We start from the raw sequence: 23,981 nt of genomic DNA on the forward strand, positions 1-23,981 counted from the left end.
CAGAAGGCCACTATTGACACCCTCAAGCAAGAGGGTAAGACACAGAAAGAAATTTCTGAACGAATAGGCTGTTCCCAGAGTGCTGTATCAAGGCACCTCAGTGGGAAGTCTGTGGGAAGGAAAAAGTGTGGCAGAAAACGCTGCACAACGAGAAGAGGTGACCGGACCCTGAGGAAGATTGTGGAGAAGGGCCGATTCCAGACCTTGGGGGACCTGCGGAAGCAGTGGACTGAGTCTGGAGTAGAAACATCCAGAGCCACCGTGCACAGGCGTGTGCAGGAAATGGGCTACAGGTGCCGCATTCCCCAGGTCAAGCCACTTTTGAACAAGAAACAGCAGCAGAAGCGCCTGACCGGGGCTACAGAGAAGCAGCAATGGACTGTTGCTCAGTGGTCCAAAGTACTTTTTTCGGATGAAAGCAAATTCTGCATGTCATTCGGAAATCAAGGTGCCAGAGTCTGGAGGAAGACCTGGGAGAAGGAAATGCCAAAATGCCAGAAGTCCAGTGTCAAGTACCCACAGTCAGTGATGGTCTGGGGTGCCGTGTCAGCTGCTGGTGTTGGTCCACTGTGTTTTATCAAGGGCAGGGTCAATGCAGCTAGCTATCAGGAGATTTTGGAGCATTCATGCTTCCATCTGCTGAAAAGCTTTATGGAGATGAAGATTTCAGTTTTTCAGCACGACCTGGCACCTGCTCACAGTGCCAAAACCACTGGTAAATGGTTTACTGACCATGGTATCACTGTGCTCAATTGGCCTGCCAACTTTCCTGACCTGAACCCCATAGAGAATCTGTGGGATATTGTGAAGAGAACGTTGAGAGACTCAAGACCCAACACTCTGGATGAGCTAAAGGCCGCTATCGAAGCATCCTGGGCCTCCATAAGACCTCAGAAGTGCCACAGGCTGATTGCCTCCATGCCACGCCGCATGGAAGCAGTCATTTCTGCCAAAGGATTCCCGACCAAGTATTGAGTGCATAACTGTACATGATTATTTGAAGGTTGACGTTTTTTGTATTAAAAACACGTTTCTTTTATTGGTCGGATGAAATATGCTAATTTTGTGAGATAGGAATTTTGGGTTTTCATGAGCTGTATGCCAAAATCATCCGTATTAAGACAATAAAAGACCTGAAATATTTCAGTTACTGTGCAATGAATCTAAAATATATGAATGTTAAATTTTCATCATGACATTATGGAAAATAATGAACTTTATCACAATATGCTAATATTTTGAGAAGGACCTGTAGATACCTATTTCCAGTGGCGTCTCGGGGCACGATAGGTTAAGTGGAGCACACAAACTCAAAATCTATTTGCAGCAACCAATTTCTCTATGAACCTGCCTTTGATCAATTTTAAATGAACCAGATAAAAATAGCACAAACCAACACACTCAAAATGCAATTTTATATAAGTATAATTCAAAAATGAAACCTTTTTGTATACGAAATTACAACTAAAAAGGTGTTGTTAATTTCTTGAACAGAAAACATGAGCGTCAATCTTTAATCTGAGCAAACTTTTAATAACTCTTCTGTCAAAGTCCAATAATCCTTAAATGAATGAATTTTCAATATGCAGCATAGCCAGTGCATTTAACCTAAGAGGCATGCTTGTTTGCCATGTTTTTTTCCCCTCAACCACTAGGTGTTGAAAGAGCAGGTTTTGTCCTTTCCAGCTTGAACAATGTTAAAATCCTCTGCTTGATGAGGTCCTAAACATTTTTTTAGTCGCCCAGTGACAATGTTCTGTTAGTCTGAGCTTCCCCTTCTTTATGTGCCATTCCAAATCATGCAACGCTGCATTCTAATAAGGAAATGCTTCGTTCTACTGTGGAAGAAATTGACACAGGAAAACGTTAATAGCTCAGTTGGCTGCTAAATAGTTAATTAAAAACAAACAAACCAGTGGGCCCCCTCCATGACTCCTCAATTTAGTTTTGAAGAAAATGGAGGCTAATGTGGCTAATAATAACACAGGTTATGGTAGAGCCAGACTGAAGCTGTCAATTAAAGCAGAAAAAAGTAGGAACTCATAGATACCTACCCTGCTGCTGTAGTTGATCACTAAAGAAAAATATTATGCAAAATTAACAGAAAGACAGAAATTATACAGGGCTGCTGCTTCTGAATACATTTGCATGGACCAAATCCTTGTTTACACTGTAAACAACATCTTTTGAATGTGCCAGATCCATGTTTGCTTTGAAACAATATTCGTTTATTTGTCGTTTATTTGAGTAGTACAATTTATTTGTATCAACAGCAAATTTACAGGCAAAAGGAATCAGACAGTGGCACACTAACGATAAGCAATTATAATAAAATAAAGTAATTACATTACTGAATCCCCTCCTTGAACCATCACCTTAACGTGGTGGAGGGGTTTGAGTGCTCAAATGATCCTAGAGGCTATGTTGTCTGGGGCCTAAATGCCCCTGGTAGGGTCTCCCATGGCAAACAGGCTCTAGGTGATGGGTCAGACAAAGAGTGGTTCAAGAATCCCTCATGAAGAAAAAAATATCGAGGCATGTGACGTGGCCCGGTACGGCGGAGCCGGGCTCCCACCCTGGAGCCAGGCCTGAGGTCGGGACTCGTCGGAGAGCGCCTGGTGGCCGGGTTGCTCCTCGCGGGACCCGGCCGGGCCAAGCCCGAACGAGAGACGCGAGGCCATCCCCCAGTGGGCCCACCACCTGCAGGGGGAACCGTGAGGGACCGGTGCAAAGAGGATTGGGTGGCGGACGAAGGTGGAGACCTCAGCGGCCCGATCCCCGGATGCTTAGGCTGGCTCTAGGGACGTGGTATGTCACCTCGCTGGGGGGGAAGGAGCCTGAGCTTGTGCGGGAGGTCGAGAGATATCGACTAGAAATAGTCGGGCTTGCCTCCACGCACAGCGTGGGCTCTGGAACCCATCTCCTTGAGAGGGGTTGGACTTTAATCTACTCTGGAGTGGCCCACGGGGAGAGGCGGCGGGCTGGTGTGGGTCTGCTTGTTGCCCCCCAGCTCAGCCGTCTCGTGTTGGGGTTTACCCCAGTGGATGAGAGGGTCGTATCCCTGCGCCTTAGGGTTGGGGAGAGGTCTCTGACTATCATTTCAGCCTACGGGCCGAGTGGCAGTGCGGAGTACCCGGCCTTCTTGGCGTCTCTGTCGGGGGTGCTGGATAGTGCCCCTCCTGGGGACTCCATTATTCTGCTGGGGGACTTCAACGCCCACGTGGGGAACGACAGTGACACCTGGAGAGGCGTGATCGGGAGGAATGGCCTCCCCGATCTGAATCCGAGTGGTGTTTTGTTATTGGACTTCTGTGCTAGTCACGGTTTGTCCATAACGAACACCATGTTCAAACATAAGGGTGTCCATCAGTGGACTTGGCACCAGGACACCCTAGGCAGGAGGTCGATGATCGACTTTGTTGTCGTATCATCAGATCTTCGGCCGCATGTTTTGGACACTCAGGTGAAGAGAGGGGCTGAGCTGTCCACTGATCATCACCTGGTGGTGAGTTGGATCCGCTGGAGGAGGAGAAAGCCAGTCAGAGTTGGCAGGCCCAAGCACATAGTGAGGGTCTGCTGGGAACGTCTGGCGGAGCCCTCGGCCAGGGATGTATTCAACTCCCACCTCCGGGAGAGCTTCGACCAGATCCCGGGGGATGTTGGAGACATAGAGTCCGAGTGGACCATGTTCTCCGCATCTATTGTCGATGCTGCTGCCCGTAGCTGTGGCTGTAAGGTCTGCAGTGCCTGTCACGGCGGCAATCCCCGAACCCGGTGGTGGACACCGGCAGTAAGGGACGCTGTCAAGATGAAGAAGGAGTCCTATCGGCTGTGGTTGGCTTGTGGGACTCCTGAGGCGTCTGACGGGTACCGTGAGGCCAAGCGTGCTGCGGCCCGGGCTGTGGCAGAGGTAAAAACACGGGCCTGGGAGGAGTTTGGTGAGGCCATGGAGAAGGACTACCGGTTGGCCTCGAAGCGATTCTGGCAAACCGTCCGTCGCCTCAGGAGGGGAAAGCAGTGCTTCGCCAACACTGTTTATAGTGGGGGCGGGAGACTGCTGACCTCGACTGAGGACATTATCAGGCGGTGGAAGGAGTACTTCGAGGATCTCCTCATTCCTGCCATCATGCATTCCGTGGTGGAAACAGAGGCTCGGGACTTGGGGTCGGACTCTTTCATCACCCAGGCTGAAGTCACCGAGGTGGTTAAAAAGCTCCGCGGTGGCAAGGCTTCGGGGGTGGATGAGATCCGCCCTGAGTACCTCAAGTCTCTGGATGTTGTAGGGCTGTCATGGTTGACACGTCTCTTCAACATTGCGTGGCGGTCGGGGACAGTGCCTCTGGACTGGCAGACTGGGGTGGTGGTCCCCAGAAGGGGGACCGGAGGGTGTGTTCCAACTACAGGGGGATCACACTCCTCAGCCTTCCTGGTAAGGCCTACGCCAGGGTATTGGAGAGGAGAGTCCGACCGATAGTCGAACCTCGGCTTCAGGAGGAGCAGTGTGGTTTTCGTCCCGGCCGTAGAACACTGGACCAGCTCTATACCCTCTACAGGGTGCTCGAGGGTTCATGGGAGTTTGCCCAAACAGTTCACATGTGTTTTGTGGACCTGGAGAAGGCATTCGACTGTGTCCCTCGTGATGCCCTGTGGGGGGTGCTCCAGGAGTATGGAATCGGGGGCCCTTTACTAGGGGCCATCCGGTCCCTGTACGAGCGGAGCAGGAGTTTGGTCCGCATTGCCGGCACTAAGTGGGACCTGTTCCCGGTGCATGTTGGACTCCGGCAGGGCTGCCCTTTGTCACCGGTCCTGTTCATATCTTTTATGGACAGGATTTCTAGACGCAGCCAAGGGCCGGAGGGGGTCGGGTTTGGGGACCAGTGGATTTCGTCTCTTCTTTTTGCAGATGACGTGATCCTGCTGGCCCCCTCTAGCCAAGACCTACAGCATGCGCTGTGGCGGTTCGCAGCCGAGTGTGAAGCGGCTGGGATGAGGATCAGCTACTCCAAGTCCGAAGCCATGGTACTCGACCGGAAAAGGGTGGCTTGTCCTCTTCAGGTTGGAGGGGAGTTCCTGCCTCAAGTGGAGGAGTTTAAGTATCTCGGGGTCTTGTTCACGAGTGAGGGAAGAATGGAGCGGGAGATCGACAGACGGATCGGTGCGGCTGCCACAGTAATGGGGGCGCTGTGCCGGTCCGTTGTGGTGAAGAGAGAGCTGAGCCGAAAAGCAAAGCTCTCAATTTACTGGTCGGTGTACGTTCCTACCCTCACTTATGGCCATGAACTTTGGGTCATGACCGAAAGAACGAGATCCCAGATACAAGCGGCTGAAATGAACTTCCTCCGTAGGGTGGCCGGGCACTCCCTTAGAGATAGGGTGAGGAGCTCGGAGTAGAGCCGCTGCTCCTCCACATCGAGAGGAGCCAGTTGAGGTGGCTCAGGCATCTATACCGGATGCCTCCTGGACGCCTTCCTTGGGAGGTGTTCCAGGCACGTCCCACCGGGAGGAGGCCCAGGGGACGGCCCAGGACACGCTGGAGGGACTATGTCTCTCGGCTGGCCTGGGAACGCCTTGGGCTCCCCCTGGAGGAACTGGAGGAGGTGTCTGGAGAGAGGGACGTCTGTGCATCTCTGTTGAGTCTGCTGCCCCCGCGACCCGGTCCCGGATAAAGCGGAAGATGACGAGTACGAGTACATTACTGAATCAGAGGTACACACTTTCATAAGCAATATTGACACTTAGACTACGTGTCATTTTGTCTATTGTTTTGCCAATCAGGGAAGTGACCCTTTTAAATGATATATTTGTCTAAACAAGGGCTAGGTTGTTCCCTACTTATTGGTTTTTCCCTAATTAAGGAAATATTATAATAATTTTCCTAAAGAATCCCGCTCCCTCAAAGAATGTTGAAAATTATATAGAGTATTTTTTTCTTAGTTTGAAATTTTGGGATTATGACAACCCTAGTTTGTACCTTTTGCTCAAGTGCTCCTTATGTTGCAGCGCAATGCAAGCCACACCTGCAAGTCCATGCCCAAATTGATTCAAAACATACAAAGTGGAGGTTTTTTTAAAGACCTAGTGAAGGTTTAGACTTAAATCAAGATGCTGTGGAAGACGGTAAGCAGCGCATTCATGATTGAAAACTCTCCAATGTTGCTGAATCCATTCTATAAAAAAGGGCATAAATTCCTTCACAAAACTCATTGCCAGTTATCTCAAATGTGTCATAGCAGTTCTTGCCACCATAAGTGGCACAACCATTTTACAGGTTTAGGCTGCCATTAGATTTCCAGATAGGGCCAGAAAAGATCAGCCTTTTTTTGTTTTCCTTTAATGAATGAAATCATTATTTGAAGATATTTTGAAAGTATTTTGTGTTACTCAGTTTATCATTGACAGATATTAAAATTTGTTTGATCTGAGCTACTTAAATTTGACAGAAAAGGCTAAATAGAATACATTTGTAAATTGGCAAACACTTTTTTATAGCACTGATTAGACAATTGAAAGATTGACATCTCAATACATTTACTGGGAAGATTGAGAAAGCTGCGGACCTTTCCACTGACAGAGAAAATCCTTCCTAACCACTTCTAATGTGCTAGAAAATTAATAGCGTAGACATTTTATAGTGTATTGTATGTATTTTACACCAATCAAGAGATTTTGGTGTCTTTCCCCAGTTAGACACCTTGAGACACGGAGTGGACCGCCTAAGATTAAACTGCCAACCTTTCAACGGGTAGAGGACTTCCTTCTGAACCACTGCCAATGTGCTACTATTGTTTGAAAATGTCCTGACAACACCTTTAACATACAAGTCAAGTCAAGTCAAGTTTATTTATATAGCGCTTTTCAGCAACAAGGCACTCAAGGTGCTGTACATACGGAAAAACAATACAATGATACAGAAAATCAAACAACAGAGGTAATTTAAAATAAAATAAAAATAAAATAAAGAGAATAGAATGATGGATAAGAAAATGAAAGGAAAATTGGACTGAAAACGTAACTAATAATGTTTAGATGGCACAGTCAAAGGCCACTCTAAACAAATAAGTTTCTAATCTTGATTTAAAGCAACTTAGGGTTTTGGCGCTTTTACAGTTTTCTGGGAGTTTATTCCAGATTAGTGGAGCATAAGAACTAAAAGCTGCTTCTCCATGTTTGGTTCTGGTTCTGGGTATGCAGAGTAGATTTGAGCCAGAAGACCTGAGAGGTCTGGGTGGTTGATACACTGACAACAAGTCTGTAATGTATTTTGGTGCTAAGCCATTCAGTGATTTATAGACTAACAGAAGTATTTTAAAGCCAGTGTAGGGACTTTAGAACCGGGGTGATGTGCTCCACTTTCTTAGTTCTAGTGAGGACGCGGGCAGCAGCGTTCTGGATCAACTGCAGCTGTCTGATTGACTTTTTAGGCAGACTTGTGAAGACACCATTGCAGTAATCAATTCTACTAAAGATGAACGCATGAATTAGTTTTTCAAGGTCCTGCTGAGATATTAGTCCTTTAATCCTGGAGATGTTCTTTAGGTGATAGATAGTCTGCATAGTTATGATAACTTATGTTGTTGTTTATTAAAATCTGAGTTAGGGGGAGCATGTAGATATTGAATAAAAGATATTGAATTAAATTGGCCCTAAGATGGACCCTTGGGGAACGCCACATGTGATTTTTGTGGTCTCTGATGTAAAGTTACCTACTGACACAAAAAAGTCCCTGTCCGTCAAGTAGGATTTAAACCAACTGAGTGCTGTACCAGAAAGGCCGACCCAGTTTCCAGGCGCTCTAACAAGATGGAGTGATCAACAGTGTCAAATGCTGCACTAAGGTCCAATAATACCAGCACTGTGGTTCTTCCACAGTCTGCATTTATACGGATGTCATTGAACACCTTGACAAGAGCAGTCTCTGTACTGTGGTGAGCAGGAAGCCTGACTAGAAGACATCGAAGCGGTTGGTCGTTGTTAGGAAGTTGTTTAACTGCTGAAACGCAGCTTTTTCAGTTATCTTACTGATGAAGGGGAGGTTTGATATAGGCCTGTAGTTCTGTAGTAGCAGCTTGTCCAAGTTGCTCTTTTTCAATAGAGGTTTGATAATAGTTGTTTTCAAAGCCTTGGGGAAAACACCTGACAAAAGGGACGTGTTTATTATTTGTGTTAAATCAGATGTTATTACAGGCAAAGCTTTCTTAAGGAAAGCTGTGGGTAAAACATCGAGACAGCAGGAAGAAGAGCTTAGTTGCTGTACGATTTTTTCTAGGTTTTTGCAGTTTATTTGGTGAAATTGGGAAATTTTGCCAAAATCAGTTCTAGTTGGAGACAGCATTGGTACTGCAGTTGATGTGGATGTGCTGACTGCCCCTCTGATCTTTTGGGTTTTTTCAGTAAAGAATTTAGCAAATTCATTGCAGGCCCTGGTAGAGTGGAGTTCAGATGCTACAGTTTGTTAACCTTTCGACCGTGGCAAATAATACACAAGCATTGTTAATGTTTTGCTGATGATCTCAGAAAAGAAAGAGTCCCTTGCATTTTCAGTTGTAGGTTATATCTGTATAGTCTCTCTTTATAGATAATATAGTGAACCTGGAGTCCAGTCTTTCTGCGTTCAGCTTTTCGACACTCCTTTTTTTCCACTTCTAACTGGTGGAGCACTTCTCCATGGAGACATTTTCACTTTAATTGGAGCAATTGAATTAATGATATCAGAGATTTTAGAATGAAAGTTGTCTACCAGCTCATCTGCAGTGTTACAGGGCAAAGTGGAGGTAGAAAATTAAATCTGGTTAAAGGTTTCAGCAGCACCGTCCTTAAAAATGCGTTTTCTTATAATTTCTCTTTGGCAAACTGAGTCATTGCAGATGATGCTTTCAAAAATAACAGAAAAGTGGTCAGATAGGGCAACATCAGTTACAGACACCTTGGAAATGTTTAGACCCTTAGTGATGATCAAGTCCAAAATATGTCCCTGTTTGTGCGTTTGCTCTTTAACATGTTGAGTCAAACCAAAATTTCTAAGAATTTCACATAGATCTATTGCACTTCTGTCTTCAAGATTGTCCATGTGAATGTTGAAGTCTCCCACAATAATTAAACAGTCATAATCAACACATATCACAGATAAAAGCTCATCAAAATCACTGAAAAAGTTTGTTTTGTACTCCGGAGGCCTGTAAATATTCAAGAACATGGTTCAGACCGGGCTCTTTACCCGGAGAGCCAAATATTCAAAAGAATCAAATTTGCCCAGAAATACTTGTTTACACTCTAATAAATCTTTAAACAAAGTGGCCACCCCTCCACCTTTTCTTTGTTGTCAGCTCTCACAAAGAAAATTGCAGTTTGGAGGCGTCAAGTCTACCAGAATGGGAGCTTCATTAAATTCATGTAACCATGTTTCTTTTAAAAACATAACATCAAGATCGTGGTCAGTAATGAAGTCATTGATTAAAAATGATTTTCCTGACAGAGATCTAATGTTCAATAACGCCAGTTTATATGACTTAGTTGCTGATATTAACTCTGTGTCTGGTTGTACCTGACAGTTTATGGCTTTTTTTGATTGTTTATTACTGTCTCTTATCCTTTTGGCTTTGTTCTTTCTGTCACGTATAAGCACAGAGATTTTACAACTATCTCCTATTAGGGGCCCAAGTTTTTCCTGGACATGCTCATTTCTGATAGAGTTACCACTGGGGCCCAGACTGTATCACGGAGAAGTGATTTGAAGGTCCTGATTAGGAGGAGATAGATTAGGAGGTGGTGGGGCTCTCCGGCATTTGGAAGATGTTGGTTTAGTAGCAGGGCCTCGGCCACGGGGGGTGTTGAATGGAGAAGATGTCAGAGCCATTTGGGTCTCGATTTTAAGAGCTCCTTTCATGTCATCAGAATCCAGTAAAGCAAAAAGCGGGCTCAGTGGGGAGATAGGAGAGTTCTGTGCGGTCTGGGTTGGGGTCTGGGTTGAGGGGGGTTTACCAGGGGTGTCGGTCTGGGTCTGGGTTTTGGGGGAGGGGGGTATAATGGGGGGGTCCTCCTCTCCTGTGGATTTTGACGGGGAGACCTTTTGTGATGACCTCTCTTTCTCAGCCAACTGGCCGGTTGTTTCTGCTGGAGGTGTCGGAGGCAGCGTTATCATTGTTGTTGATACTCCATGTTCTCTGCTGAAGGTCAAAGCTGCTGGCAGATTATTTACTGAATAGAAGAGATTAGATGTGAGACGTCTGACTCCGGGCTTGTTCAAACAGAAACCATCTTGCTTGAAGAGTTGTCTTTTTTCCCAAAAAATATTAAAGTTGTCGATGAAGTTCACAGGTCTGGTAGCACGTTTTTTTTCAACCATTTATTAATTATCAGAAGTCTCGAAAAAATCTCATCTCCACAAAAAATTGGTGCAAAGGGTCCGCTGAGAAACACCTTGATATTGAGACCTCCAAAAATATTCAGAAGACGAGTAAAATCCTCCTTCAGTCCTTCTGATTTTTTTTTTAGCCACGTCATCCATGGCTCCACAGTGTATAATAAGGTTTTCTTTGATTGCAAGAATATTCTCTTAGATATCGGATAACACGTTACTGGTACCTATCATAACTTCTGTGTTTTTCTTGTTGCAGAAGTTTTTAATCCCATCCACAGCTGTGTTGCCCACTATTAGAGTTCTCTGTCTGGTGGGGGGCTTTTTATCTGGCAGCTTAGGAGAAGACTGTTTAGATTGAAGGTTGTTCTCAAACCTTTTATTGTTCTCAGAAGATGGATAATTTTCCTGGTTTTCATTCTGTAGTGGGGCAAATCTGTTTTGGAGGGGAATTCCATTATTTCCAGCTGTCTCTCTCCTATCATTTGTTGTGACAGCAGTTCGCTGTCGAAGTCTCCCTTTCCCAGGGTAAATGGGGGCATTTAGCTGTAATTCTGATTATTCTAATTTATTTAATTGCTGAGATGTTCCAGTGAGTCGTCCACCTTGATTTTTTGGGCATGCGCCTAAAACATGCCAGGGGGGTCTGCCGGTAGGTTTATTCTCAGTGTTCTGATTGCCGGCTGAGTTCTTGAGCTGGCTGTCACTGTTTGGGATCACAGGCAGAGTTGAATCATCGTTGTACCCCATATTCACCTCCACATTCACTTCTAGTCGATGGATTTTCATCTCCAAAAATGCCAATTTCTGTAAAAGTTTGTCGAAGTCCTCTGTGGTGAAGGGAGGCATTTTGTGCTGATTAGCTGGCGTCAACTTGTCCTTTCAAGTTTGATTATAAAAACATCAAAATCCTTTACAAAACAATAAAATAAAATAAAATAAAAATAATAATAACCCTTGGGAGTCGCTGGTTAGAAGTAGTTTTAGTCCGATATTTCCGTAATTTTGGCTAAGAGATAAAAAGTTAGGAGTAAAAGAATGCAAGCAAGCAGGGAGCTTAGGAGAAAAGCATCTGAGCAGGCAGAGGCGGACGCAGAAGAAACTACACTGCTTCGTATTCATATTATTATTCAACACATGCGGCACTTTTATTTATTGTACACAGACGTGCTGATGAGCACGTTAGGATGATGTAGGGTTCAGTGTCTTGCCAGAGGACACTTTGAAGCATGAAGGACAATTAAACGGGCTTCATTGAGCCGACATCCTTCCAGTTGGTGGGTGACCAGTCTAACATTCAAGCCACAGCTGCCAGAGTTGATGCCAGCTTATTCTTTCTGAATAAACCTCCAGGGTCTGACGTTTTGGAACTGGCCATAACATTAGATAAGGTAAAACTTTACACCACACTTGTACCCCAAAGCACAGCTCCATACCCTCTTCCTACAGGAGAGCTTGCAGAGATAACTGGAAGATTCTTATCAAAGAAGCATTGTGTGCCCATAGCTCTCTAAGAGCAGCTGAGTGAAAGAAAACTAAGGTTTTCCCATGGCAAATTGTGTCTGGTAATGGCTTGAATCTGTGGGATCTATGAGGATAAAATCTAACAAAACAACATGTTGCAGAGCCAAGCAGGGTCATCATCTGTTTAGACAGGTGCAAAAATGAAGCGTTGACAGCTGGGCAGGAGGGCAGCAGCTGTGGTCCTGATGGCTTGAACCCTGTTGAAACACTATGTTTTTCAGAATAAAATCAAATGTTTCCATCGTGGCACAGTTCCTCAAAAACAAAATTTCTTTGCAAAGTTAAATATATTGACAATTTGCACATAAAGGCTCCTTTTCACATCTCCCCATTCAGATATTCAATAAACAATGACCAATCCTTTCACACAGATGTCAACTTTGGCATATCTGTATTTAGGAAAACAGACTGCAGTTTACTGCAACTCCCTCTTATTGTAACAAGGTAATATTTTTTGTCCAAAACATCTTCCACTTTCCTTTGTCGTTTCCAATAAATTGCTGAACATATCTTCAAAGTTAGCCAAAGGTTCAAATTACCTACCATCTGTTGATAGGTGTGAGAAACTGAGTGCAATTTCCTGAGACATGAAAACATTTTCTTAAACTGTTCCTTTACTCATGAAAAAAAAAAAAAATTGACTGGAATAAAATGGCCATCAAGCCAAATATTAGAAGGAATTTTCCACTGTTACAGAAATAAATTTCAAGTCCATAGTAGTAGCATTTTATGAGAACGCAACACTTTGCCAAGTAGCATCACTTTACTTTGTGTTTTATTTCCCAATAGTCTGTCTCATCCCTGCTGATTGGCCAGTCTAACATATTAACCTGCTGGAGCACATCTCAAATTTGACATCTTGCTCATATTGCTTTAAACTAAGAATTGTTTTAAACTAAGATAAGCAACAAATATGTTTCTAATAAGATACATAACATAAAGTCATATTCAATAAATTAGAATCTGTGTTCTGATGAGGCACATTTGTCAGATTTAATGTACCTTTTGAAAATAACAACATTTAAGCATATATTAAACATGCTTTTCATTAAGCTGACATTTCTGTATTAAAATTCATGTTTAGTTGGACTGATGTAATATTCTAATCTTAAATGTAATGTTTTCATTAGCTGTAAACAGAAAATTATTATAATTAACAGAAGGTGAAAAACATTCATTCATTCATCTTCTATACTGCTTATTCCATAGTGGGTCACTGGGAAGCTGGTGCCTATCTCCAGCAGTCTACGTGCGAGAGGCAGAGTACACCCTGGACTGGTTGCCCGTCCATTGCAGGGCAACACAGAGACATAAAGGACAAAAAACCACGCACACACTCATTTACATCTAAGGGCAATTTAGAGAGACCAATTAACCTAACAGTCATGTTTTTGGACTGTGGGATGAAGCCAGAGTAGTAGCTGGAGAGAACCCATGCATGCAAGGGGAGAACATGCTAACTCCATGCAGAAAGAGCTCCAGCCGGTAGAACCCAGGACCTTCTTGCTGCAAGGCAACAGTGCCACCACTGTGCAGCCCTTATATCATAATTAACAGAAATAAAGGTTGGAAAACATCAACATGTAAGTAATCTACATGTGCATGTAAATAATGTAAATAATCTATACAATGTGTTTCACTTAGTGATGGAGTTACTGAAATAAATTACATATTTAATAAGCTTATTTGTAATATTCTAATTTATTTAATATGACTGTATAATATTTAAGTGGATGGCAAGTGTCAAATAAATAACCCTTTAAATTGCATAATCTTGATTTTCTAAGGACAAGCAGTGTTAATTCACCTATCAGGGGTCATAATGTAATGTCTGGTCAACAAAAATATTTGGAAATATAAGGCTCTGTTTTCATCAATTAAGCCAGCCTGTTAGTATCTCAAGGATGGTTACATACACTAAAAAAATCTTTCTGACCTTTGAATCCTGAATCTGCTGAAAAAAGTGTCTCGCTTTGACTGATACAAAACATCTCCACAATACATTTCCTTTTTTATTTCCAACATGCAAAACCAACCAAACTGCAATCAAACCATAGACTATTTTAATCTAGTTTGCATCCTGCGAAAACATTCAGTAGCCCATGTCAGTGCTTTGACCCAGTTTTTCTATACAACATTATATTTCTGATGCAAAAGACAAGAAAATGAACCTGGAAGCATACAGAGACCAAAACGTTATGTGCTATGTTATATAATTTTCCTCTTAGAAGGCCAGCCTGATTCAGTATACATCCTGTATAATAAAATACAAGCAAGTCATGCTGTGATGGTAATAAACATTTAATTGATAGAGTTTTTAAATTATATATTATGAAGATGAGTCAAACAGCTCAAAGAACAAAGAGGGATATACAAGGCATAATTTTATATGAGGTATTTTACCCGCCACACTTCACAAACATGATTATAACCACAGATGCCAGATGTTTCATCAACGTATGAAGAAAAGTCACAGATGCACAATGAAAGAGGAAGAGTAGATGATGGGGTAGTTTTTTTCTTTCTTACCTTTTTGAAAACATAATTCTGTTGGATTAAAGGAATGAAAGAAAATAACAGCTGCAGCTGTGGCAAAACACATCAGATATTCTAGCCCATTTCCGTCACCTTTGAGACTTTTTAAGTAAAGACTTTCAGCTAACGCCTTAGAACGTGAGCTGCCATTTTAAACAGCTGCCATGTTCATCAAGCGAAGATGCACATGTGCTGGGTGAGGTGATTGGAGGCTGAAATACAAGTTAAAAATCCACAGCAACCAAGCATAGTTTCAAAGTGCACCTAGCAATAAAACAGATGCAAACATCGAGCAAAGGTTTCATAGAGGCAAGTGTGCGTGTGTGTGTGTGTAGGGTAGGTTACCTGAAGTGGGCGACTTGCTTCTTTCCATGTCTATGGACTGCTGGTTGTCAGTGAGTTCAGTAAGGCCTGCCGCAGCCAATGACAGCCAAGAGGAGGAAGAGGAGAGACACTCTCAGTCAAACATTTATGCATACAGATGAATAAAAAAATCAAGCTAGTCTGTATCAGCCAGAGAAAGCTACATAAGAGATACTATTTATGGCACCCCTATTATAGGTGTGGAAAACTATCACATTAAAATGTTATTGAAAAACTTGTGATTTCAGTACAATTAAAAAAAAAACATGTTAAGATATAATTTTTAACAAAATCACTGTTGGCACAATTATGGGTACCCTGAACAATCCAATTAAAAGATTGTTTTTATTTACTATTTTGATGCTACTCAGAGTTTCTAGGAGTTGTTTCTATGTACTGTTGCCACATGATTGCTCAGGTAGAGGGATTGCTGCAAAGTCATTAACAATGCAAGTGGATGGAATGTTGCACTGTTAACATTTGACTTGTTGGCATATGTGAATAGTTTTTAGTACCTGCTTGCTTACGGTTCCAACCGTGCCAAGTAGTGCTGAAAACGCGACATCAGAAAACTGTTGATCACTGATTGGGTTGGAGGCCGGCATCACTAGTCACAGTATACATATTACAATTACTAACTATCTTCAACGGTTAAATTGTATGCTGTGTTTATTGTGCATATGACCAGCATAGCAAGTTAGCAGTAGATCCCTCCCACAGTCTCCCTCATTTCCTTCTGCCTCAGCTGCTCCACATTATTCTCACATTAACTCACCCACATTCTATGTCATTCTCCACACATCCTTCAAAGTTTAAGCTCACTGGTTCTTATTATTCATTGTGGGAAACGTCCATTAGACTGCCTGTTTCTTGGTAAATTTCACTGCCTGTACTCCACAACCTGCTCCTCCTGCAATTCTATAAATGTTCTCCTTTTGTGATCATTAAAGTACTCAGTTTTACCAGTCTGCCTCTGCACTTGGGTCCTGCTCAACCAACAAACATGACAGAAACAGCTGTTCCCTCTCCACTTTATTTCTAAAAACAAATGTTGTTGTTTTCTTCTTCTGATTATGATCTGATCTTTTGTTTTCATTATCTGCCATGTATTTGGTTCTACCCTCTGACACAAACTATTATGGCTCTTTTCCATTATTACTAACTCAGCGCAGCTTGACTCTACACAGGCCAGGTCATTTTCCATTACAACTTAGTCCCACCTCAATGTGGGTGTAATTGTCATAGCAAAGTGGCCCCAAAGTACGAAAAGTAACATGAAGTGGTTGAATGCCACACAAACACTACGCAACAATGACATGCTAGAAATGGTAGACCTGCTGCTCAAGCTTTGGCTTTTAGTCAGATTAAAAGTTAAGGAGGACAGCCAGAAAAGACTACTGGCGGCATAACAAAACTCTGGAAAATGTAAAGGAGAGACTGGTAAGCTGTAGAGCAATATCAAACCGAAGGATACGAGCCAGATGACCTGTGAAGGTAAGCTAATGGTAAGCTAATGGTACTAAATGGTTTCAAACTATTCCGACTGCTGTGGTCCTTGATGGCCTGGTAATCACTGTTTTCTGTTTTAAGCTCCCCACAACATTGCTTTGTTCGCTGGTATCTGTGAGCATCCATTAACAAAGTTGCTCTTGTCACGCAACAGGCAACTCTACTCCCTGGCTAATCAGTGACAGACAGTTTTCTGACGTTGCGTTTTCAGCATGACTCGGTTCACTTGGCACCTGAAGGAAGAAGGTACTAAAAAGAGGGCTGGTTCTTCTTTTGTGAGTAGAGCTGAGCTGAGCGGAGCCCAGTAAGGACTAGTGAAAAAGGACCATTATTGTCCTTGCTGGCATGGATAGCCAACACATTAACAAAAATCTGTGCTGCATGTGAGTGTCCTGCAGAGATCCCTTTGGTTGTCTCTGTGGGTGGGTGATGAAATTTACCCTATATCATGGAGTGGACAGTGGAGTGGACTAGGAGGCAGTAATCAGGCCTTAATGGCAGGGATGCCAATAATTTAGCTGTGATTTTGTTAAAAGTGATTATTTGAATGTACTCAGATTAAAAGTTGAAATTTTCTGCATTTTACACGGTGACTACGGTTCTACACATCTTTCCCAGTGATGCCAATAAATGTTGAAGGAGCTGTACAAGTGATTATTTTATATAATTATTAATAAAAATGAATTACATTAAAATCAAGGTCTTTATCACTGGATGAAATTTTACCTTCATGTTCACTGGGACTAATTTTATGAACTAGAAGCAGAGTGGCTAATTGCCAGTGTGACCTGCACTACAGTCTGATTAAAATATGAAACTAATTTTGGTCCAAACAAATGACATTGAGATGTAAATGTAAATATAATTTAGCAGTTAAAGCATGTAGTGCAAATCACACTTTAAAGTGGCATAGACAAACGGTCAAAACACAAACAAAACACAAGCCCAATCAAAATCATCTCAAATCTGATTGCATGCAGCAAGCACAGGTCAAAATGCAGTCATTTCTCCCTCTACAAAAATAATAAAATACAAATAACAATAACGTCTGTTCACATAACTACACCCTGATCTTCTGGCTATGGATGTTGGTTGTTTGAGATGTATTTGCTTTGAGCTCATTAACAGCCCGAGTCGTCGCAAAGTTTGAATAATTTAAGTATTTCCCAATCAGTCAAAAGTTCTGACCAACCACCCGAGTTTTTTTTCAGGTGGTTTGTCATTCTCAATGAATGTCTGGAGACTTGTCAGTCTGACTTAACCCTTACTGAGGTAATACATCAATAAATTATTTCAAACCACATCCCATAAGGAACACATTTTTTGTATAAAGTATAATTTAGTTAAAATATACATCACATGAATCCTAAAATATTTATAACCTCCCCATAATAACCTCAACACATGTCTCTCCATTTCATATTGTAGACATGACTGAAACTGAAGGAATCTGTACAGTGGCTTGCACAAATATTCATACTCCTTAAACATTTTAACATGTTGTCATGTTACAACCAAAAACATCAATGTTTATCATTAGGATTTTATGTGAAAGAGCAAGAGAAAGTGGTGTATCTTTGTGAAGTGGAATGGAAAGACACAGTTAAGCCCAAAATTATTTTGGTTTGAGAGACAGGCATCTCTCTAAAGATAATTAAACAATGTAAAAGGAGAATCAGATCTGAAAAAACGTTACTAACAATAGCATGTCAAAAATATTTATATCCTTCTCAATAATCAATTAATCATGAGCTCTGATCAGATTCAAGACAGGACTCTGGGCCAGAACAAAATCTTAATATTACTTAAAGTCAGAGGAAATATATTGGTTGACTCAAAATGTGGCATGCATTTGTATTTAGTCTTCTTTATTCTGATGTCCCAAAATAAAATCAAGTGAACCCAATTGCTCTCAGAATTACCTTAATTAGTCGAAAGTGCCACCTGATGAGATTCAAATATTTTAATCTCATCATGAAGACAGCTGCTTCTTTAAAGACTGTGGATGTTTAGTAGTGAAATTTACTGAAGAAACTGCTTCATAAAGACCAAGGAATACACCAGGACAGAAGTTGTTTAAAGTAAGCAAGTAAAACTATATTTATACAGCACCAAAACAGGGTTAGATTGTAAAGCAGCATTCCAAGATTTAGAAATCTCAAGGAGCAGTGTTTAGTCCATTTTCTAAAAATGGGAAGACTATTGCATAGCTGAAAACCTACAAACACATGTCAGCCCACCTAAAGTGAGAGAACAATATTCAAAGAAGCAGCTCATTGTACCTCTGGAGGAGCTGCAGAGAGCCACAGCTAAGATAGGAGAATCTGTCAATACAGCAACTATAAGTCATGCACTTGCATCTGGCTTTTGTGGACGAGTGGTAAAAAGAGCGATTGTTGTAAGAAAGCCACAAGGAGTACCTTGTACACAAGAGTAGGAATTTTAAGTATGCAAAAACCAAGATGCAGATTTGGACAAAAATGTTCCAGTCAATTTCTGGGTGCTCAATGCTGGTAGAGACATATCGCAAAACAAACTGGTTCTCCAAGCTACGTCTCGAAGGGGTTAATACAAGTGCACACCACACTTTTCAGATTTTTATTAAAATCGGGTTTAATTTTCTTTCGACTTAACAATTATGAAGTACTTTGTGCTGGTCAATTAGGAAAAAAAAACAATAAAATGCATTTGTGGTTGTATTGTCACAAAAGGTTAAAGGATTATGAATACTTTTGCAAGCCACTGCATATGACAAAATTCTGTTTTGGATTCCCTATGATACTCAAATTATATGTTTTCAATAATTTCTTCAGCTTGTTGCTTTACAACGTGTCCAAATCTGTTCCTATGTGTGTCCTCTCTACCAAAACCCCATAAAACACTCACCCAAACACACACATTCACGAGTCCTTTCACGCCAGCCTTTACTGTAGGAAGGCCCAACTTACTCTGATAGGATGTACGGATCCTTTTCTTTGAATCTGAATAAAAGTTAGATAGGCCGCGCATGCTATGCTCTGTCAGGCAGGCCCCACATGCCCACATCAGCAGCCACAGAGTCACCAAAAGGTGGGATGAGGAGATGGTGGAGGAGGCGAGGGAATGAAGAAAAAAAGAGTGAGAGGTGTGGGCAGAGATTCAAGAAGAGACATGATATAGGATGGAGGGAAGAGAGCGAGGGAGTGATAGCATTGTGAGTAGGGTGAGAAATGATAGAAGCAGAGAAGATAAAGGAGTAATGTCAAGAGGGAGAAAACATATTTTTAGGGAGAAAGGCAGGGGAGGGAGGAGGGGGAGAGAGAAGAACACACAGGCTTAGAGTGGAAAAGAAAGTGAGAGCAAGCAGCAACTGAGTCAGTGTCAGGGGAGGACAGACAAGATATACCGGCAACTCCAGCAAACCCCAGAAATGCTGATGCCGATTGGTAATTTGCTCAAAAACCACTGTGTTAGCAGGAAACATATCATTACTGAGAGAGCGACATAGAAGTAAATCTTTTGTTGCGAAAACTAATTGCTATTAAGTGAAAACATTGCACTTTTTGGCTAAACTTTACATCCACACTGATCACAGTTCTAACAATAAAGTACATTTTTATAGCACATACATGTGACTTAATTGAAATTACATATTGTAAACATACAGTAAATGCACAGTTTTTAAGTAAACTGTATTCTTTGGAATTTTTCTTATTGTTAAATATACCATGCTGCAAAAAAGTATTTGCCCCCTTACAGATTTTTTTTTGCACACTTAAATGTTTCATATAATCAGATCGACTAATTTTAATGTCACACAAAGTTATTCTGGGTAAACACAAAATGCAGTTCTCAAATGAAGATTTTATTTTTTCAAGGGGAGAAATGGTACATAACCAACCTACTGTTATGTGACTGATTGCTACCTTAATCTAATGACAAATGAAGCATTTGTGATTACTAGCAGAGAGCAGAATATATGGTTCCATGAATGGTCCTAAAGCAACAAAGCAGTCCCAGACTATCACACTGCCACCACCATGTCTGACTTTCAGTACGACAGCATGTTTGACTGTATTAATTGTATTCTAATTAACAGGACTTCAAAAAGTGCCTCTTTTGTCTCACCAGTTCACAGAATATTTTCTCAAAAGTCTTGAGGACAATCGAGATGTTATTTTAGGCAAATGTGAGACAGGCCTCTGTGTTCTTTCTGGTCAGCATTGGTTCGTTGAAACATGGATATTAACTGAGACAAGGCTTTGTCTGTTATAGTTGTTGTTCTGGGATCTTTTGTGATCTCCTGGATGAGTTGCTGACGCTGTGTAGGAGTAATTTTAGTGAGCCAGCCACTCCTGGGAAGGTTCGCCTCCCAGGATAATGGTTCTCACTGTGGTTCTCTAGAGTTTGAAAGCTCTAAAAATGGCTTTTCAACACTTTCCTTACCAATGTCATTAACTGTGTCTTATCTGTTCTGGATTTCTTTTGATTGGCACATGATGTATTACTTTTTGAGATTGTTTTTGAGATCGTTTGGTAATGGATATTGTCAGATATGATCTATGTAGGGTATTTCTTAATTTTACAAATCAGGTAGTATTCAGGCCTGGGTGTGGCTAGTGAAATTGAACTTCAGAAATGCTGTTAATCAGTTTTTCATGAACTAACAAGTGGGCAATTGTATTTTCACATAGTTGGTTTGGATAGCTTAATAAATGAAATCATCATTAGAATACTGCATGACTTTATGTACCCGGGTTATCTTTGTTTCATAATAAATATTGTTTTATCTTAATGTGATCTGAAAGTGTGACATAAAAAGCATAAAGGGATAATAATTATGTAAGTGGCAGTTTTGGAAATGGCAATTTTACTAATCGTTATCACATTGTAAGAATCTCAGTTTAAATCATTAAACTTAGTAAAACAATATCCAAATGTGTCATACCTGTAATGTTTCTATAATATTTATGCACACATTGTGTTTTACAGATATGAATGAGTGGTGATAACACCTAAAAATGTGTTATGAAAAACAGACCGTAACTTTCATAAAAACAGTTAGCTAGAGGAACTGGCGGTCATTTATGATGCCTGAACTTTTGATATGTTCTCTTTCATTCTGCTAATATTATCTAAGTAGTAACTTCAGTACAGAAGATGCATTAGATCTACTACAACCACAAGTGGAGCACAAAACCTGGATGTTTTTATAGGTGTCTGACCCTACACATAAAGACGTTTGCCAGTGATTAGACTAAGCATTTAAAATATCAGCTGTTTGTATAGTTTCCTACACAATGTCTAACAACCTGTAAATTATCTGATACCGGTTTTCACAAAGAGACAAGTTAAACTGCCAAACAATTTAAGACTAAGGCTAGTTTAAAGTCATTGTTTATATAGAGTATTTTTCACAATATGTTCCACTCTGACTATTGGGACTGAAAATGTCTACAGCGCATTTAGGTATGAATAACTTGGTTCAGAGGCCATTGCCAGCCGAGGTAAGAAGCAGAGAAAAGGGAGGTGGGGGTTAGGAAGTACAAGAAGACCTCTGTGGCTTTTGACTACAGATCTATGATCAAGCAGGACTTAAAACAGAGCAAACAGAAAAACCAAATGACAACATGCATATCAAATGTCAATGTTAGATGACACATAACTTATTAACATGCACCTCATTACATAGTGGTAAGTGTTTTTGGTTTGTTGTGTGTGACAGAAAAGAAGGAAAGCAGTAAAGAAGAACAGAATTGTTTAAGAGAGTCATTTTCTTTTTTAAATAAGTCCATATTCCACTGGTTTTGATGTTTTGTATCAATTGCAAGAAATTCAAAGCAGCTACTATTAATGTAATTTTAAAGTTTATTGAAGCATATGAGATACTATGAAGCCATCTGGCTTTTTGTGTGTACATTATTTTTAGGTTTTTTATAGTAACAAGACAGTGAGTAAAATAATGAGATATCTGGATCTGATCCCAATAATCACCCAACATAGATACAGCAACTTCTGATAACTACTGAAGGTTTCCTATAGGATTTTATATCTACCATACCCCCTGTTAATCATGCAACTGTGTTTTACAAGACCTAAAAATTACAATTTATTTTTGTGTGAACTGCCCTATGTACATTATTTTGTTAGACTAACAACTCTGGGTTTCCCCTATCTGAGTATTTTTCACCCTTTGCAATTGTGTACAGTTGCATAGAGCAGCTGAATCTACCTTTCATGTATTTTACGATTTTCATTAATGCCAAGTTTACAAAGCCTTAGGTCAGGATAGATCAAATGCAGTACTCGTACTTCTTTCTACTTCCACCACTAGTGCTCAGACAAATGAGCTGTGGTGTTTACTGGGAGTTAAATAAACCACTGAACTAATATTTTTCAAAATATTTATCTAAACTGGGTCAGATTTGCATGCTAGAGCCTAAACCTTTAAAATGGGAATAGATTCATTTCAAACAGATTAGAAAAGGGAAAAGCAATAGCAGAACAAAATAGATGACAGAAGATTAGAAGATTGAGACAGAAAGATAAAGTGATGTGTTGATCCTGCATTGTTTAGGTGGTTGGTCAGTACATCAATGAGCAAGTTTATGTAGCAAGACAGATGTGCTTGTGTGTGTTACCTGAGGTGGACTGCCTGTTCCTGCGGGGGGAACGAGTAAGGCGCTGGTAGGGGTCTGTGGCTCCGTATAGATCCAGTGTTGAAATACACAATATAACAGTTTTTTGTAAGTAGTCAACCACAGCGAGCCCGTTGCAGTTCCCAAAAGCCAATCTGGAAGCACAAACACACAGAAAGGAAGGACAAAATCAAAAACATGTTTATACATATGCCTTTTTGACAAGGCTCCTCTCACTGACAATAAAGTAGAAACACGAAGCACTGTGCAATTAACTGTGACATTTTGATAAAATTACTGACAACAAAAGCCTGTCTTTATCTCACACCACTGGCGCTGCTGTGATTTCAATATTAATCCCAGATTTCCCTGAAAATCCACAACCACCTGTTATCCCCTGGCTTTGGAGCCTCAGGCATGACTGATCAAGAGTAACTCGATAATCTTAATTCGTCTTTGTGAAAAAAAATCTGCATTTGCAGGATGGGACAATATTTTTCATTTTTCTAAAAGTGGCACATTTAACAGTTTTATAAAAGTCGATCTTTGTCCCGTCTGTAATGTCCATTCAAAGGTCATGGCTGTGGGAGTCAAAATACATGTATTAAATGAAAGACCTTTTAGTTATCAGGCTCATCTCTTGTGGACATGGTTTGTCCCTTATTTAGGCACGCAGACCACTTATAAAACTAGGCTTCAAACTTAAAAAAAATCAAAGTTAGTTTGGCTTAGGTTTCCCTGTGGTATCTCCATAGTTATACTGCTATAGCTTCAGGCTGCTGGAGGACTCATTAACTACTTTTCCTCACAATGTTGGAGTGGGCTGACATTTAGAAGCAAGCACCACCTTGTGAGCAAGCCTCTTTCTACTCTTTAATACATTATTTGCAGTTATAATTGCAGTCACCTTCTTTGTCTTTCCTACCCATAGACTAGTACTAATGGCCCAGTATTTTTGTGTTTAATTGTGTCTTGCTTTTATTAATTAATGGATCAGTTGTTGCAATTAACTTTGTGTACCTTCTTTGTTTTTCTTTCACAAAGAAATTCTCCTTACCAACTGGTTGATGTTTCTTTCT

The 23,981-nt window shown here is 41.2% G+C and overlaps 1 protein-coding gene across 5 annotated transcripts in view; it reads right to left on the reverse strand.

Moving 5' to 3' along the window:
- Window positions 1–23,981, reverse strand: part of stxbp5l (syntaxin binding protein 5L) — a 196,962-nt gene that overhangs the window by 39,036 nt on the left and 133,945 nt on the right. For 2 of the 5 annotated variants that reach the window (XM_047369994.1, XM_047369997.1), the window contains exons 18-21: window positions 22,906–23,057; window positions 19,234–19,302; window positions 14,759–14,824; window positions 14,408–14,425 (exon numbers count right to left, since the gene is read on the reverse strand). In XM_047369994.1, coding sequence (XP_047225950.1) covers window positions 14,408–14,425; window positions 14,759–14,824; window positions 19,234–19,302; window positions 22,906–23,057 — 305 coding nt within the window. The remainder of the gene's footprint in view (window positions 1–14,407; window positions 14,426–14,758; window positions 14,825–19,233; window positions 19,303–22,905; window positions 23,058–23,981) is intronic. The other 3 variants (XM_047369993.1, XM_047369996.1, XM_047369995.1) reach the window with 2 other exon arrangements.

This window comes from Girardinichthys multiradiatus, chromosome 7 (genome assembly GCF_021462225.1).
Source record: "Girardinichthys multiradiatus isolate DD_20200921_A chromosome 7, DD_fGirMul_XY1, whole genome shotgun sequence".
NCBI lineage: Eukaryota > Metazoa > Chordata > Actinopteri > Cyprinodontiformes > Goodeidae > Girardinichthys > Girardinichthys multiradiatus.